At 43.4% G+C, this 12,262-nt stretch overlaps 2 protein-coding genes and 1 long non-coding RNA gene across 15 annotated transcripts in view; 1 reads left to right on the top strand and 2 right to left on the bottom strand.

The window, feature by feature from the left end:
* The window catches only part of LOC126073164 (patr class I histocompatibility antigen, A-126 alpha chain-like), a 374,107-nt gene that overhangs the window by 185,744 nt on the left and 176,101 nt on the right, over positions 1 to 12,262 (bottom strand). For 3 of the 13 annotated variants that reach the window (XM_049880784.1, XM_049880111.1, XM_049880361.1), the window contains one exon: positions 6,217 to 6,264. The exons of 2 other annotated variants lie outside the window; for them this stretch is intronic. In XM_049880784.1, the coding sequence (XP_049736741.1) occupies positions 6,217 to 6,264 (48 nt within the window). Of the gene's footprint in view, positions 1 to 6,000; positions 6,049 to 6,216; positions 6,265 to 6,407; positions 6,441 to 12,262 lie in introns of those variants that run through there. 8 more of the 13 variants (XM_049879869.1, XM_049880450.1, XM_049881125.1 and 5 more) reach the window with 5 other exon arrangements.
* LOC126078246 (uncharacterized) overlaps positions 1 to 12,262 on the top strand; it is a 562,403-nt gene that overhangs the window by 375,988 nt on the left and 174,153 nt on the right. The window contains exon 2 of the long non-coding RNA XR_007518010.1: positions 7,190 to 7,261. This is a non-coding gene — a long non-coding RNA (uncharacterized LOC126078246). The remainder of the gene's footprint in view (positions 1 to 7,189; positions 7,262 to 12,262) is intronic.
* Positions 6,832 to 9,276, bottom strand: LOC126078152 (patr class I histocompatibility antigen, B-1 alpha chain-like). Its single transcript, XM_049888356.1, has 5 exons — positions 9,109 to 9,276; positions 8,572 to 8,841; positions 8,068 to 8,343; positions 7,086 to 7,361; positions 6,832 to 6,983 (listed from the first exon to the last, which is right to left on the bottom strand). The coding sequence occupies exons 1-5, from the start codon at positions 9,170 to 9,172 to the stop codon at positions 6,847 to 6,849; spliced, it is 1,023 nt and encodes a 340-aa protein (XP_049744313.1). The 5' UTR covers positions 9,173 to 9,276; the 3' UTR covers positions 6,832 to 6,846.

Below are 12,262 nucleotides of genomic sequence, written 5' to 3'. Positions count from 1 at the left end.
TTCCGAGTCTGTCTTCATCTGGAAGCTCAGCTACAACCTGTCCCCCGTGGGTGACCCTGCTGGTATTGGAATACTGGTGGCATAGCTGTCGGCATCATGGCAATAACGAAGCCCTCACAGTATGACAAACTAACAGACACGTGGGGGTTATTAGTTACATGATTTTCAAATATTTTCTCCCAGTCTGAGAGTTGTATGTTGAATTTTTTGATGGCATAATTTGAAGCATGAAGTTTTTTAGTTTTCAGGAACTCGAATTTATCTATTTTTTCTTTTATTAATAGTGCTTTTGGTATCATATCTAAGAAACCATTGCCTAATCCAAGGTTATGAAGATTTATGCCTATGTTTTCTTCTAAGAGTTTTATAGTTTTAGCTCTTACAATTAGATCTTTTTTCCATTTTGAGATAATTCTGTAAAGGTCCTACTTGATTCTTTTCCATGTGGATATCCAGTTTTCCCATAATCATTTGTTGAAAAGACTATTCTTTCCCCCATTGAATTCTCTTGGCACTGAAATACAAATGATTGTAAACCTGAGGGTTAATTTCTGGACTCTCACTCCTATTTCATTGATGTATATGTTTTCCCTTATGCCCCTATTACACTGTCTTGCTTACTGTAACTTTGTAGTAAGTTTTCTAATCAGAAAGTTTTTTTAGCCATTTTGTGTCCTTTCAATTTCTATGTGATTTTTAAGATCAAAATGTCAATTTCTGCAAATTGACAAATGCATGTCAATGGAGGTTGCATTGAATACATACATCAGTTTGGGGAGTATTGCCATCAGAATAATATTCAGTCTTCTGATCCAAGAGCATTGGATGTCTTATATTTAAGTCTTCCTTAATTTCCAGCTACAGACTTTGTTCTTAAAGTTTTTGTGGTATAGATTTTGCACTTCTTTTGTCAAATTTATTCCTATTTTATTCTTTTGAGATGTTACTGTAAATAGAATTGTTTTCTTAATATCATTTCAAAATTGTTTATTCCAAGTGTATAGAAATACAATACATTTTTAATGTATTGGTATTTTATCCTGCAAAATTGCTGGTCTTGTTTATTTTCTTTTTAGTGGATTCCTTGGGATTTTCTGTATACAAGATCATGTCATCTGCAAATGGAGAAAATATTACTCTTCCTTTCCAATATGAATGCTCTTTATTTCATTGTCTTGCCTAATTGCTTTTGCTAGAACCTCCAGTACAATGTGGAATAGAAATGCTGAGAGCGGACATCGTGTTTGTTCCTGAAGTTAGAAAGAAAGCATTTAATCACTCACCAATGATGAGTATGATGGCATATGGGAGTTTTTTGAAGATGCCCTTTATCGTGGTAAGGGAGTATCCCTCTATTTTTGGTTTGTTGAGTGTTTTAATTATGTTGAGTGTTTTAGTCATGAAAGGGTGCTGGATTGTATCAGATGATTTTCTATGTCTCTTGAGAAGATTATGTGATTTTTGTTTTTTATTCTGTTGATATGATGTATCACATTAATTGGTGTTGGGTGTTAAACTAATCTTACATTCCTGGGATATATCCCAGTTAATAATAGTGTAAAATTATTTTTATATATTGATGAATTTGGTTAGCTAGCATTTTATTGAGGATTTTCTGTTCTTGTGATATCTTTCTCTGGCTTTTATATCAAAATAATACCGGCCTAGTAAAATGAGTTGAGAAGCATTACCTCCTCTTCTATTTTTTGGACTAGTTTGTGAAGAATTGGTATTAATTATTTCAATGTTTGATAGTATTCACTAGTGAAGTCCTTTGAGCCTGGGCTATTACATGGGAAGTTTCTTATTTTTTTAATTGTTAATGCAATTTCTTTACTTGTTGTACTTCTACTTAGACTCTCTATTTACTCAAGTCTGGCTCAGTAGTTTAGGTCTTCATAGGAATTTGTTTATTCTAGGCTATCTAATCTGTTGCCACACAATTGTTCAGAGTGTTGTTGCTCAGTGCTGTCAAGTCAGTTCTGACTCATAGCAACCCTACGTACAACAGAATGAAACAGTGCCTGGTCCTATGCCATCCTCACAATCGTTGCTATGCTTGATCCCATCATTCCACGCACTCACTGTGTCATTCCATCTTGTTGAGGGTCTACCTCTCTTTGGTTGACCCTCTACTTTACCAAGCATGATGTTCTTCTCCAGGGACTGATCCCTCCTGATAACATTTCCAAGTCTAACATCTTCATTTCTGAGGATCATTCTGGCTGTACTTCTTCCAAGGCAGATCTGTGCGGTACTTCTGGCAGTCTATGGTATATTCACTATTCTGTGCCTACACCATAATTAAAACGCATTCTTTTTTGGTCTTCTTCATTCATTGTCCAGCTTTCATATGCATATGAGGTGACTGAAAATACCATGGTGTGGGTCAGGCGCAGCTTTGTCCTCAAAGTGACATCTTTGCTTTCTACCACTTTAAAGACCTCATACAATTCCCTTATAATCATTTTTATTTCTGAGTAAACTTTATAAATCCTTTTTAGTTCTTTCATTCCAGATTTTAGTAATTTCAGTTTTCCTTTTCCCTTGGTAAGTCTTGCTCAAGTTTTGTCAATTTTTTCTTTTTGTTCTTTTCAAAGAACCAAATCATGTTTTTTTTTTCTGTAGTCTTTTTCAATGCTCTATTTCATGAATTTCCACTCTAATTTTTATCATTTCCTTCCTTCTGCTTCCTTTAGGTTTAGTTTGCTCTTTTTTTTTTTCCCCAATGTCTTAAAGGAGTTCAATGGAATCCCATAAGTTTTCGTATGTTGTGTCTTCATTTTCATTCATGTCACAGTATTTTCTAATTTCTGTTTTGATTTCTTCTTTGACCCACTGGTTATTTAAGAGTATGTTGTTTAATTTTCACAGATATGTAAATTTCACAAGCTTCTTTCTGTTAGTTATTTGTAATTACATCACATTGTGGTTGGAGAACATAATTTGTATTATTTCTATTCTTTTCAATTTATTAGGGCATGTTTTATGGCGTAGCATATGTTCTTTTCTGGAGAATGTTTCATGTGCACTTGAGAAGAATTCATAATCTGCTGTTATTGGGTGGGGTGTTCCCTAGATGTGCCTTATGTATAGTTGGTTTATATGGTTGTTCTAGTCTTCTAACCTTGATCAATAAGACTTTGTTGATCTTGTCAGTTGTTCTATCCATTGAAAATGGAGTACTGAAGTCTTCAACTATTATTGTTGTATTGTTCATTTCTTCCTTCATTTTTATGTTTTTACTTTAGTCTATTTTGATGTTGTTATTAGGTGCATATACATTTATAGTTCTTACATCCTTCTCATAAAGTGACTCTTTGAACATTATAAAACCTCCCTCTTTAACTGTAGTAAGATTTTTTATTTTAGAGTCTATTTTGTCTGATATTAGTACAGCCACTAGGACCTTCTTGTGGTTGCTGTTTGCACAATATATTATATTCCATTCTTTTACTTTCAATCTATTTGTACCTTTGAATATAAGGTGTGTCTGCTGTAGACAGCATATAGTTGGAGTTTGTTTTGCGTTTGTGTATAAGTGTCTGCGTGTGGTCAGATTATCTTGCTTTTTGATTACATTGTTTAATGTATATGTAATGGTTGCTATAAGCTGTAATGAAAGCCAGGTTTGTTTTTTCTTTTTTGGTTATTTTTGAGAATTTCACTTGTATGTCTATCTCAGATTTTGAAACTGAGATAGCCTGTGATTCCCACCTCCCCCACCTCAAAAAGTCTCCTTCCAGGGTCTTCCCCATTTTTGTGGACATCAGAACCATCTTTTGATGTCCTCTTTGACTCCTCTCTTTCTCTCATATTCCAAATGCAATCCATTAGGAAGTCCTGAAAGTTCAACGTATATCAAGAATGCCATCATGTTCCACTATTTCCACTGCTCACACCCAGATTTAAGTGACCAATATCTGTAGCTGGAATAGTACCCAAATTTCTCAGTTTTCCGTATTGCCTTGCTTGCCCCTCTCAACTCTATTCTCAGCACAGCAGCCAGAGTGATTCTTTTAGAAGAGAAGTTGTACCATGTCTCTCTTTTGCTCAAAACTGTCTTGTCACTCATCTTACCCAAGGAAAAGCCAAAAATTCTTCCAAATCCTCAAGGCCTACATGGTCTGGTTGTACTTCTGACTTCATCTCAATGACTCTGCTGCAGCCATATTGGCCTTCTTGCTACTCCCAGAACACAGACAGCCTCCTGCCCTAATGTGTCTGCACTGAATATTCCCCCAGCATGGAAAGAACTTCCTCAGACATCCTCATGGCTAATTGTGTTATGTCCTTCAAATTTTCCCTCAAAGGTCACCTTCTCAAGCAGACCCACACTGATTACCCGACTATAGCAGTCGTCTTCTCTCTCCCCATACATGCACACTCTGGGTCCCTTTCCCCACTGCACTTACTGCCTTCTAATGTAAACATTTTCCTTCTTTCTATGCTCATAGTCGATAGCTTGTCTCTCTCCACTAGAACACATGATCCACAAGGCTGACAATTTTTGTGTTTTTAGTTCACTTATGTTTCCCAGATGCAAAAATCATGTGTTATGTAGTCAGCACTCAACAAATATCAGTAGAATAATGATTTTGTAGTGTACAGCACCTCCCTATTCTAAAGACAGTGTCTTTATTAATGTAACCTCAGACCAAATGCTGTTTTGTGGCAGCTACAGCATGACATCCACTCACACTGATGTTAATGCTGCCTGAACTTTTCTCACAAGGGTTGCTCTCCTCCCTCCCTTCCTTGGCCACCCCCCTGCTCACTACAGCACACAAGTTCATTTCCATCTTCAGAAAGGAACAATCCTAGGCTTAAGGGGCCCTCTTTTCCAATCAACTGTTAATGTAAATGAGAGTCTGCTTTAGATAGCCATCGTTTGGAAGGAACCAGCACTAGGATTCTAGAGCTAAGAGCAGGGAGAGAGGGTAGGTGAGCAGAAGATCGAAACACAACAGGAATATCTGAAGATGTAAAACTACCAGATCCCTCCCCTCTGCTAATTCCAGAGATTGGGGGGAAATGCAAAGAATACTCCAGGACAGTCCTAGAAGGAGGCAAAGAGGTGGAGTAGTCTGAAAATTCATTTCTTGATACCACAGAGACTCCTGGGCACAGGGACCACCCTGGGCCTTGTGGGAATAACGACAGGAAAACAACTCCCGGTGCTGTCAGTGATGGGGATACCCAGAGGAGGATGGGACCAAGAACAAGCTCTCATGTACGAGAACAGACATAAACCTCTACAACAAACAAGACACAAAAATAACCACACAATAATAATGGCTGAAGGTTAGGCCAGGACCGAACCCAGGCTGACTAGCCATACAAAGTCCTAGCTCTCCAGCATCCTGGAGACAGGACAAGGCCAGGTGATATCTGAGTCCCTGTGATCACAGGTCCTGGTGGGACAAGGTTCTATTAAGGGGAAGGACAATAGGGCACTGCAGATGACCCAGCTAAGACGTAACCGTGTCAAAGCCCACAAAGTACTGAGCATCAAAGGGGCAAAGGCCTCATCCACGCTGAGCTACTCCATGGACTTCTTTTGTTCTGCCTGCGACAGACTCAACACAGCAAACACAGGATTCTGGAAGGTTATCAAGACTCTTTTTATTGCCTCTTAAATTTTCACAATTTTCCTCTCCTTTAATTAACCCATCAACCACACTTCATTGCAAGATTTTGAAAAAACAAATTAATATCCAGACTCTCATTTTCAAAAGGGAAGTGAGACACTGACTTTCAGAGCAACAGGAAGTTACCACAGGGATGGAGACCTTCCAGCCCTGCTATGCTGGAATAGGAATGTTGCTCAGGGAAGAGACACAGGTTAGTGTAGGGAGGGTGTCCTATTTGGTGGGTGGGGCTAGTCTCCTATGTCCTCATACTATGCTGACAGAAACGCAGACACATTCAGATACCAGCTGCAGAAAGAGAAGTCAGGCATTTTTGAAGTCGCAAAGTGTGTGTGGGGAGGGCGGGAGGTGAACAAGTCTTGTATTACTCAGTCCCACACAAGGCAGCTCTCTCATGCTACAGAAGAAAGAAATCAGAAACAAATTTGGGTCAGTCACTGTTAAGTGTTGATATACTGAATAGCCCACCACATGCTCGAAATGTCCAAATATAAAGAATACCCATAGCCAAGTTTTGTTCCCACTGCTCCAACCCCTTCCCCATGTCAGGCCCCCAGGGTCTCACCTTTACAAGCCATGAGAGACACATCAGAGCCCTGGGCACTGTTGCTGCCTGGAGAAATAAAAAACAGGATCTGCTCAGAGGCCACAGGAGGAGGGGAGGCTAAAGGAAGAATTATGGGGTGGGGCTCCCCATGGGGTCCCATCTACACTATCCCAAGGGTCTCAGGGAATTACATTCCTCCTTATACGTACTTGCAGCCTGAGCATATTTCCCTCCTTTTCCACCTGTGGGAAGAAAACACCCTTTGAGAGATTGAAAGGAGTCAGAACCATAAGGTTCTTGAAGAGTCAACTATTCGTGGACCTCTGAATCGTGACTACAGACCCAGGACAGGATCAGTAAACAAGAATAGAAGAGATGTGCTGGGACTGGACCCATCACCATCCTAGAGCTCTGTCCTCAACAGGGACCTTCCCCTCTGACCTGTGACTGCGGGGATCAGGTACCCGTCACCAGAATCAAGGTGAAAAAATCTGTCTTCGTGTTCACGTGTGCTTTACAAAAGAATAAGCGTTAGCACAAAAGGCCCCAGGGTGGGTATACGCAGTGTGTGGATGGTGCTTCACATTAGGGGCAGAAGGCAAGCAAATTCCTATCAGGGGTTTGAAACTTGCAGTGGTACAAGAAAATTCAGGCCCCACCCTTATCTCTACCTGAGCTATTATTCCTCCAGATCACAGCTCCAGCCACCACAGCTACAGCAGCCACAAGGAATACCAGGCCAGCAATGATTCCCATGATGATGGCGGGGGACTGAGAATGGGACTCTGGAAAGGGAGGGGAAAGTGAGAGGCCGTGATCCTGCTGCTGTGCCCACAAGGACCCCTGCTTCGCCGAGAAGGGGCTACATCTTTGCCTCCCCCACTTACCCCATCTCAGGGTGAGAGGCTTGGGCAGCCCCTCATGCTGCACATGGCACGTGTATCTCTGCTCCTCTCCAGAGGGCACAACCATGGCTGCCCATTTCTGGAAGGTTCCGTCCCCTGCAGGCCTGGTCTCCACAAGCTCCATGTCCTGGGTCTGGTCCTCTCCGTCCCGCTGCCAGGTCAGGGTGATCTCCGCAGGATAGAAGCTCAGGGCCCAGCACCTCAGCGTGGCCTCACGGTCAGAGATGGGGTGGTGGGTTATGTGTGCTTTGGGGGCGTCTGAGGGAATGAGTGAGAAAATTCAGGAACTTCCCATCACCTCCCATGGGTTACCTGAGCAGTGCTCATGTGACCATCCTGAGAATGGACAGGACAGTTGACATAGGGGAGGGAGTGAGAAACCAGCCTGGAGCAGGAATCTGGGATAATCTTATTCCTCAGAAGGTTCTAGAATCAGGGTGAGGCAGCCCAGAGTAGGAGGATCCAGGTGTCTGAGAACAGGGATTTCTAGTTCTGACTTGAGTGGAGGCTGAGCAACTCAGAAAAGCTGGAATCAGACCTCCAAACTGATCGGGTATGTGGCAGAGAACAAGATTTGAGAGGAAAAGTTCCTGGTGGTTCTCAAGGTCAATTTCAGGATCAAAGGGAGCTTCTGATCAGTCAGGAATTATCTCCCCTACTATCCTATCCCCAGAGAGAGTGGGTCCCTTAACCGCCTCTGAAAGGAGGGCTCCTCTGGCCAAGTCTCTCTCTGGTACTACCAAACAAAAAAACGCACTGCTGTCCAGTCGATTCTGACTCAGAGCGACCCTATAGGATTGCTCTGTGGTACAGGATCTGGAACTCTGGGCTAACTCCTCACTCTCCACACCCAGAGAAAGGGGTGGTATTTTGGCGTCTATTCCATTTTCCTTTTGAAAGTCCACAAGCGCTGACAGAATCCCAACTCAAAGCGAGTTCGGGGAGGCGCCACAGCCTCTCGTACCTGCGCGCTGCAGAGATTCCTTCCCGTTCTCCAGGTATCTGCGGAGGTACTCCTGGCACCTGCCCTCCACGTAGGCCCTGAACTGATCTGCAACCTTCTCAGCCTCCCACTTGTGCCGGGTGATCTGTGCGGCCGTATCCGCCGCGGTCCAGGAGCTCAGGTCCTCGTTCAGGGCGATGTAGTCGGCGCCGTCGTAGGCGTGCTGCCCATAGCCACGGAGGAGGCGTCCGTCGGGCCCCACTTCACAGCCCGACATCACCTGGAAGGTGTGAGACCCTGACCCCGCCCCGCCGTCAGCCCCGCCCCCCACCCCACACTGGCCGCCATTGGTCAGAGCCCAAACGGTTCTAAACTGAAAACGAAACCGGGTCGAATCCCCGCGGCTCTTCCCGGGCGGGTCCCGCGGCCTCGGGGTGAGGTTCGGACCCAGGGACTCGGGGCGACGCGGCCGTGGGGACGAGGGGACCCGTGACCTGCGACCCGGGCCCGGCGTCACTCACTCACCGGCGTCGCTCTGGTTGTAGTAGCGGAGCGCGGTCTGCAGGTTCACTCGGGAAGTCACTGCGGCTCCCTTCGCCCTCCGTGTCTCCTGGTCCCAATACTCCGGCCCCTCCTGCTCCATCCACGTTGCCCGCGGCTCCATCCTCGGGTTGGCGGCGTCGCTATCGAACCGCACGAACTGCGTGTCGTCCACGTAGCCGACGGCGATGTACCGGGGCTCCCCGCGGCCGGGCCGGGACACGGCGGTGTGAAAATACCTCAGGGAGTGGGAGCCTGGGGGCGGGGAGCGGCTGAGACCACCGACCCCTCCCTCCCCGCGCGGGCCCGGGTCCGGGGTCAATGGGGGCGGGGAGGGGAGAAGGGGTGAGGGGTGAGGGGCTCCTGGACGGAGAAGGGGCGGCGGGAGGAGCAGGGCCGGGGTGTAGGGGCGGGTGGGGGCTCTGGGCGGTGGCGGCTTCCCCGAGGGCCCTGCGTCCCCGCCGAGCGGTCCCCTCGCTCCTCCCTCCGCAGAGGCCGTTTCCCCCCCGACCCCGCACTCACCCGCCCGGGTCTGGGTCAGGGCCAGGGCCCCCGAGAGCAGCAGGAGGAGGGTCCGGGGCGCCATGACCCGGGTGCTGGGGTTCTAGGGAGAACTGCGTCCGGGCAGCTCCGAACCGACCTTACAACCCGGAACCGCGGTGACGGTGATTGGCTGCTCCAGAAATCGGAGACCCAACTGTAGTGACAACTGGGGTGACGTCATGTGTGTCCAGGCAGAAGGAGCTGACACAGGTTGTGAGAAGAAGTGAAACTCCAGGGAGACGGGGAATCCCCAACACTAGGCCACCCCACCCGTGACACCGCCATCGGACCTGAGTGCCTGCCGAGGGACTTGGGACTTTGCCCTGACCCCTCTCTCTCCTTCTGCACCGATCCTTCTTTACTACACTGTCTCGTAAATCCTGGGCCAGGACCTGCTTAAGTCAGAGGTTTTTGTTAATTTCAGAATCTCTACGTTGTTGATGTTGTGTGCCCTGGAGTGGATTCATAGCGGCCCTATATGACACAGTAGAACTGCCCCATAGGGTTTTCTAGGCTTAAAAAAAAAAAAATTATTTTTTTAATCTCTAAAGGAGCAAATCAGCAGGTCTTTTCTTCTGCGGAGCGCCTGGTGTGTTCAACCAGAAACCTTTGGCAGCAGCCAAAAGCTTAACTCTTGAGCCACCAGGGTTCCTTAGAATTTCTATTACTCTTACAAATTAATGAGGCACTCAAAGAGATTTTGTTTGTGGATTACATCTACCGATATTAACCATACGAGCAATTGAAGCAGAATCAAATTTTTTTTTGTATGTGTGCATTTATCGGTATAAATTGGTCTCTGAGCACTGCTTTTGCTGTGTCCCAGAGGTTTTGACAGGAAGTATTTTCATTCTCGTTGCTTTCTAAGAATTTCCTTATTCCCTCCTTGATGTCTTCTATAACCCAGTCTTTTTTCAGGAGGGTATTGTTCAGTTTCCAAGTATTTGATTTCTTTTCCCTAGTTTTTCTGTTATTGATTTCTAGCTTCATTGCCTTGTGGTCTGAGAAGATGCTTTGTAATATTTCGATGTTTTGGATTCTGCAAAGATTTGCTTTATGACCTAATATGTGGTCTATTCTAGAGAATGTTCCATGTGCACTAGAAAAAAAAGTATATTTTGCAGCAGTTGGTTGGAGAGTTCTGTATAAGTCAATGAGGTCAAGTTGGTTGATTGTTGTAAGTAGGTCTTCTGTGTCTCTGTTGAGCTTCTTACTGGATGTCCTGTCCTTCTCCGAAAGTGGTGTGTTGAAGTCTCCTACTATAAATGTGAAGGTGTCTATCTCACTTTTCAATTCTGTTACAATTTGATTTATGTATCTTGCAGCCCTGTCATTGGGTGCGTAAATATTTAATATGGTTATGTCTTCCTGATCAATTGTCCCTTTTATCATTATATAGTGTCCTTCTTTGTCCTTTGTGGCGGATTTAAGTCTAAAGTCTATTTTGTCAGAAATTAATATTGCTACTCCTCTTCTTTTTTGCTTATTGTTTGCTTGATATATTTTTTTCCATCCTTTGAGTTTTAGTTTGTTTGTGTCTCTAAGTCTAAGGTGTGTCTCTTGTAGGCAGAATATAGATGGATCGTGTTTCTTTATCCAGTCCATGACTCTCTGTCTCTTTATTGGTGCATCTAGTCCATTTACATTCAGCGTAATTATAGATAAATATGTTTTTAGTGCTGTCATTTTGATGCCTTTTCATGTGTGTTGTTGGCCGTTTCATTTTTCCACATGCTTTTTTGTGCTGAGACTTTTTTCTTAGTAGATTGTGAGATCCTCATTTTCATAATGTTTAACTTTGTGTTTGTTGAGTCGTTACGTTTTTCTTGAGTTATGGAATTGATATTCCTTTTTGTGGTTACCTTATTATTTACCCCTATTTTTCTAAGTAAAAACCTAACTTATATCCTTCTATATCGCCTTGTATCACTCTCCATCTGGCAGTTCAATGCCTCCTATATTTAGTCCCTCTTTTTGATTATTGTGATCGTTTATCTATTGATTTCCATGATTTCCTGTTATGTGTATTATTTTGTTTATTTATTTTTTAGAATTAGTCTTAATTTGTTTGTTTTTGTGCTTTCCCTATTTGAGTTGCGTTGATATCAGGGCGTTCTGTTTTGTGACCTTGTATTGTGCTGGTATCTGATACTATTGGTCATCAGGCCAAACAATCTCCTTTAGCATTTCTTGCAGTCTTGGTTTAATTTTTGCAAATTCTCTAAACTTGTGTTTATCTGTAAATATCTTAATTTCTCCTTCATATTTCAGAGAGAGTTTTGCTGGATATATGATCTTTGGTTGGCAGTTTTTCTCGTTCAGTGCTCTGTATACGTCGTTCCATTCCCTTCTTGCCTGCACGGTTTCTGCTGAGTAGTCTGAACTTATTCTTATTGATTCTCCCTTGAAGGAAACCTTTCTTTTCTCCCTGGCTGCTTTTAAAATTTTCTGTTTGTCTTTGGTTTTGGCAAGTTTGATGATAATATGTCTTGGTGTTTTTCTTTTTGGATCAATCTTAAATGGGGTTTGATGAGCATCTTGGATAGATATCCTTTCGTCTTTCATGATGTCAGGGAAGTTTTGTGTCAGGAGTTCTTCAACTATTTTCTCTGTGTTTTCTGTCCCCCCTCCCTGTCCTGGGACTCCAACCACTCTCAAGTTATCCTTCTTGGTAGAGTCCCACATGATTCTTAGGGTTTCTTCATTTTTTTTAATTCTTTTATCTGTTTTTTTTTTAGCTATGTTGGTGTTGATTCCCTGGTCCTCCAGATGTCCCAGTCTACATTCTAATTGGTCGAGTCTGCTCCTCTGACTTTCTATTGCATTGTCAAATTCTGTAAATTTATTGTTAATCTTTTGGATTTCTACATGCTGTCTCTCTATGGATTCTTGCAACTTATTAATTTTTCCACTATGTTCTTGAATAATCTTTTTGAGTTCTTCAACAGTTTTATCAGTGTGTTCCTTGGCTTTTTCTGCATTTATCCTAATTTCATTTGTGATATCTTTAAGCATTCTGTAAATTAGTTTTTTATATTCTGTATCTGATAATTCCAGGATTGTATCTTCATTTGGGAAAGATTTTGATTCTTTTGTTTGGGGGGTTGTAGAAGCAGTCATGGTCTGTTTCTTT

The sequence above is a fragment of the Elephas maximus genome, chromosome 1 (assembly GCF_024166365.1).
Source record: "Elephas maximus indicus isolate mEleMax1 chromosome 1, mEleMax1 primary haplotype, whole genome shotgun sequence".
Taxonomy (NCBI): Eukaryota; Metazoa; Chordata; class Mammalia; order Proboscidea; family Elephantidae; genus Elephas; species Elephas maximus.
The sequence above is the reverse complement of the archived record's forward strand: the minus strand, read 5'-3'. Positions and strand labels throughout refer to the sequence as shown.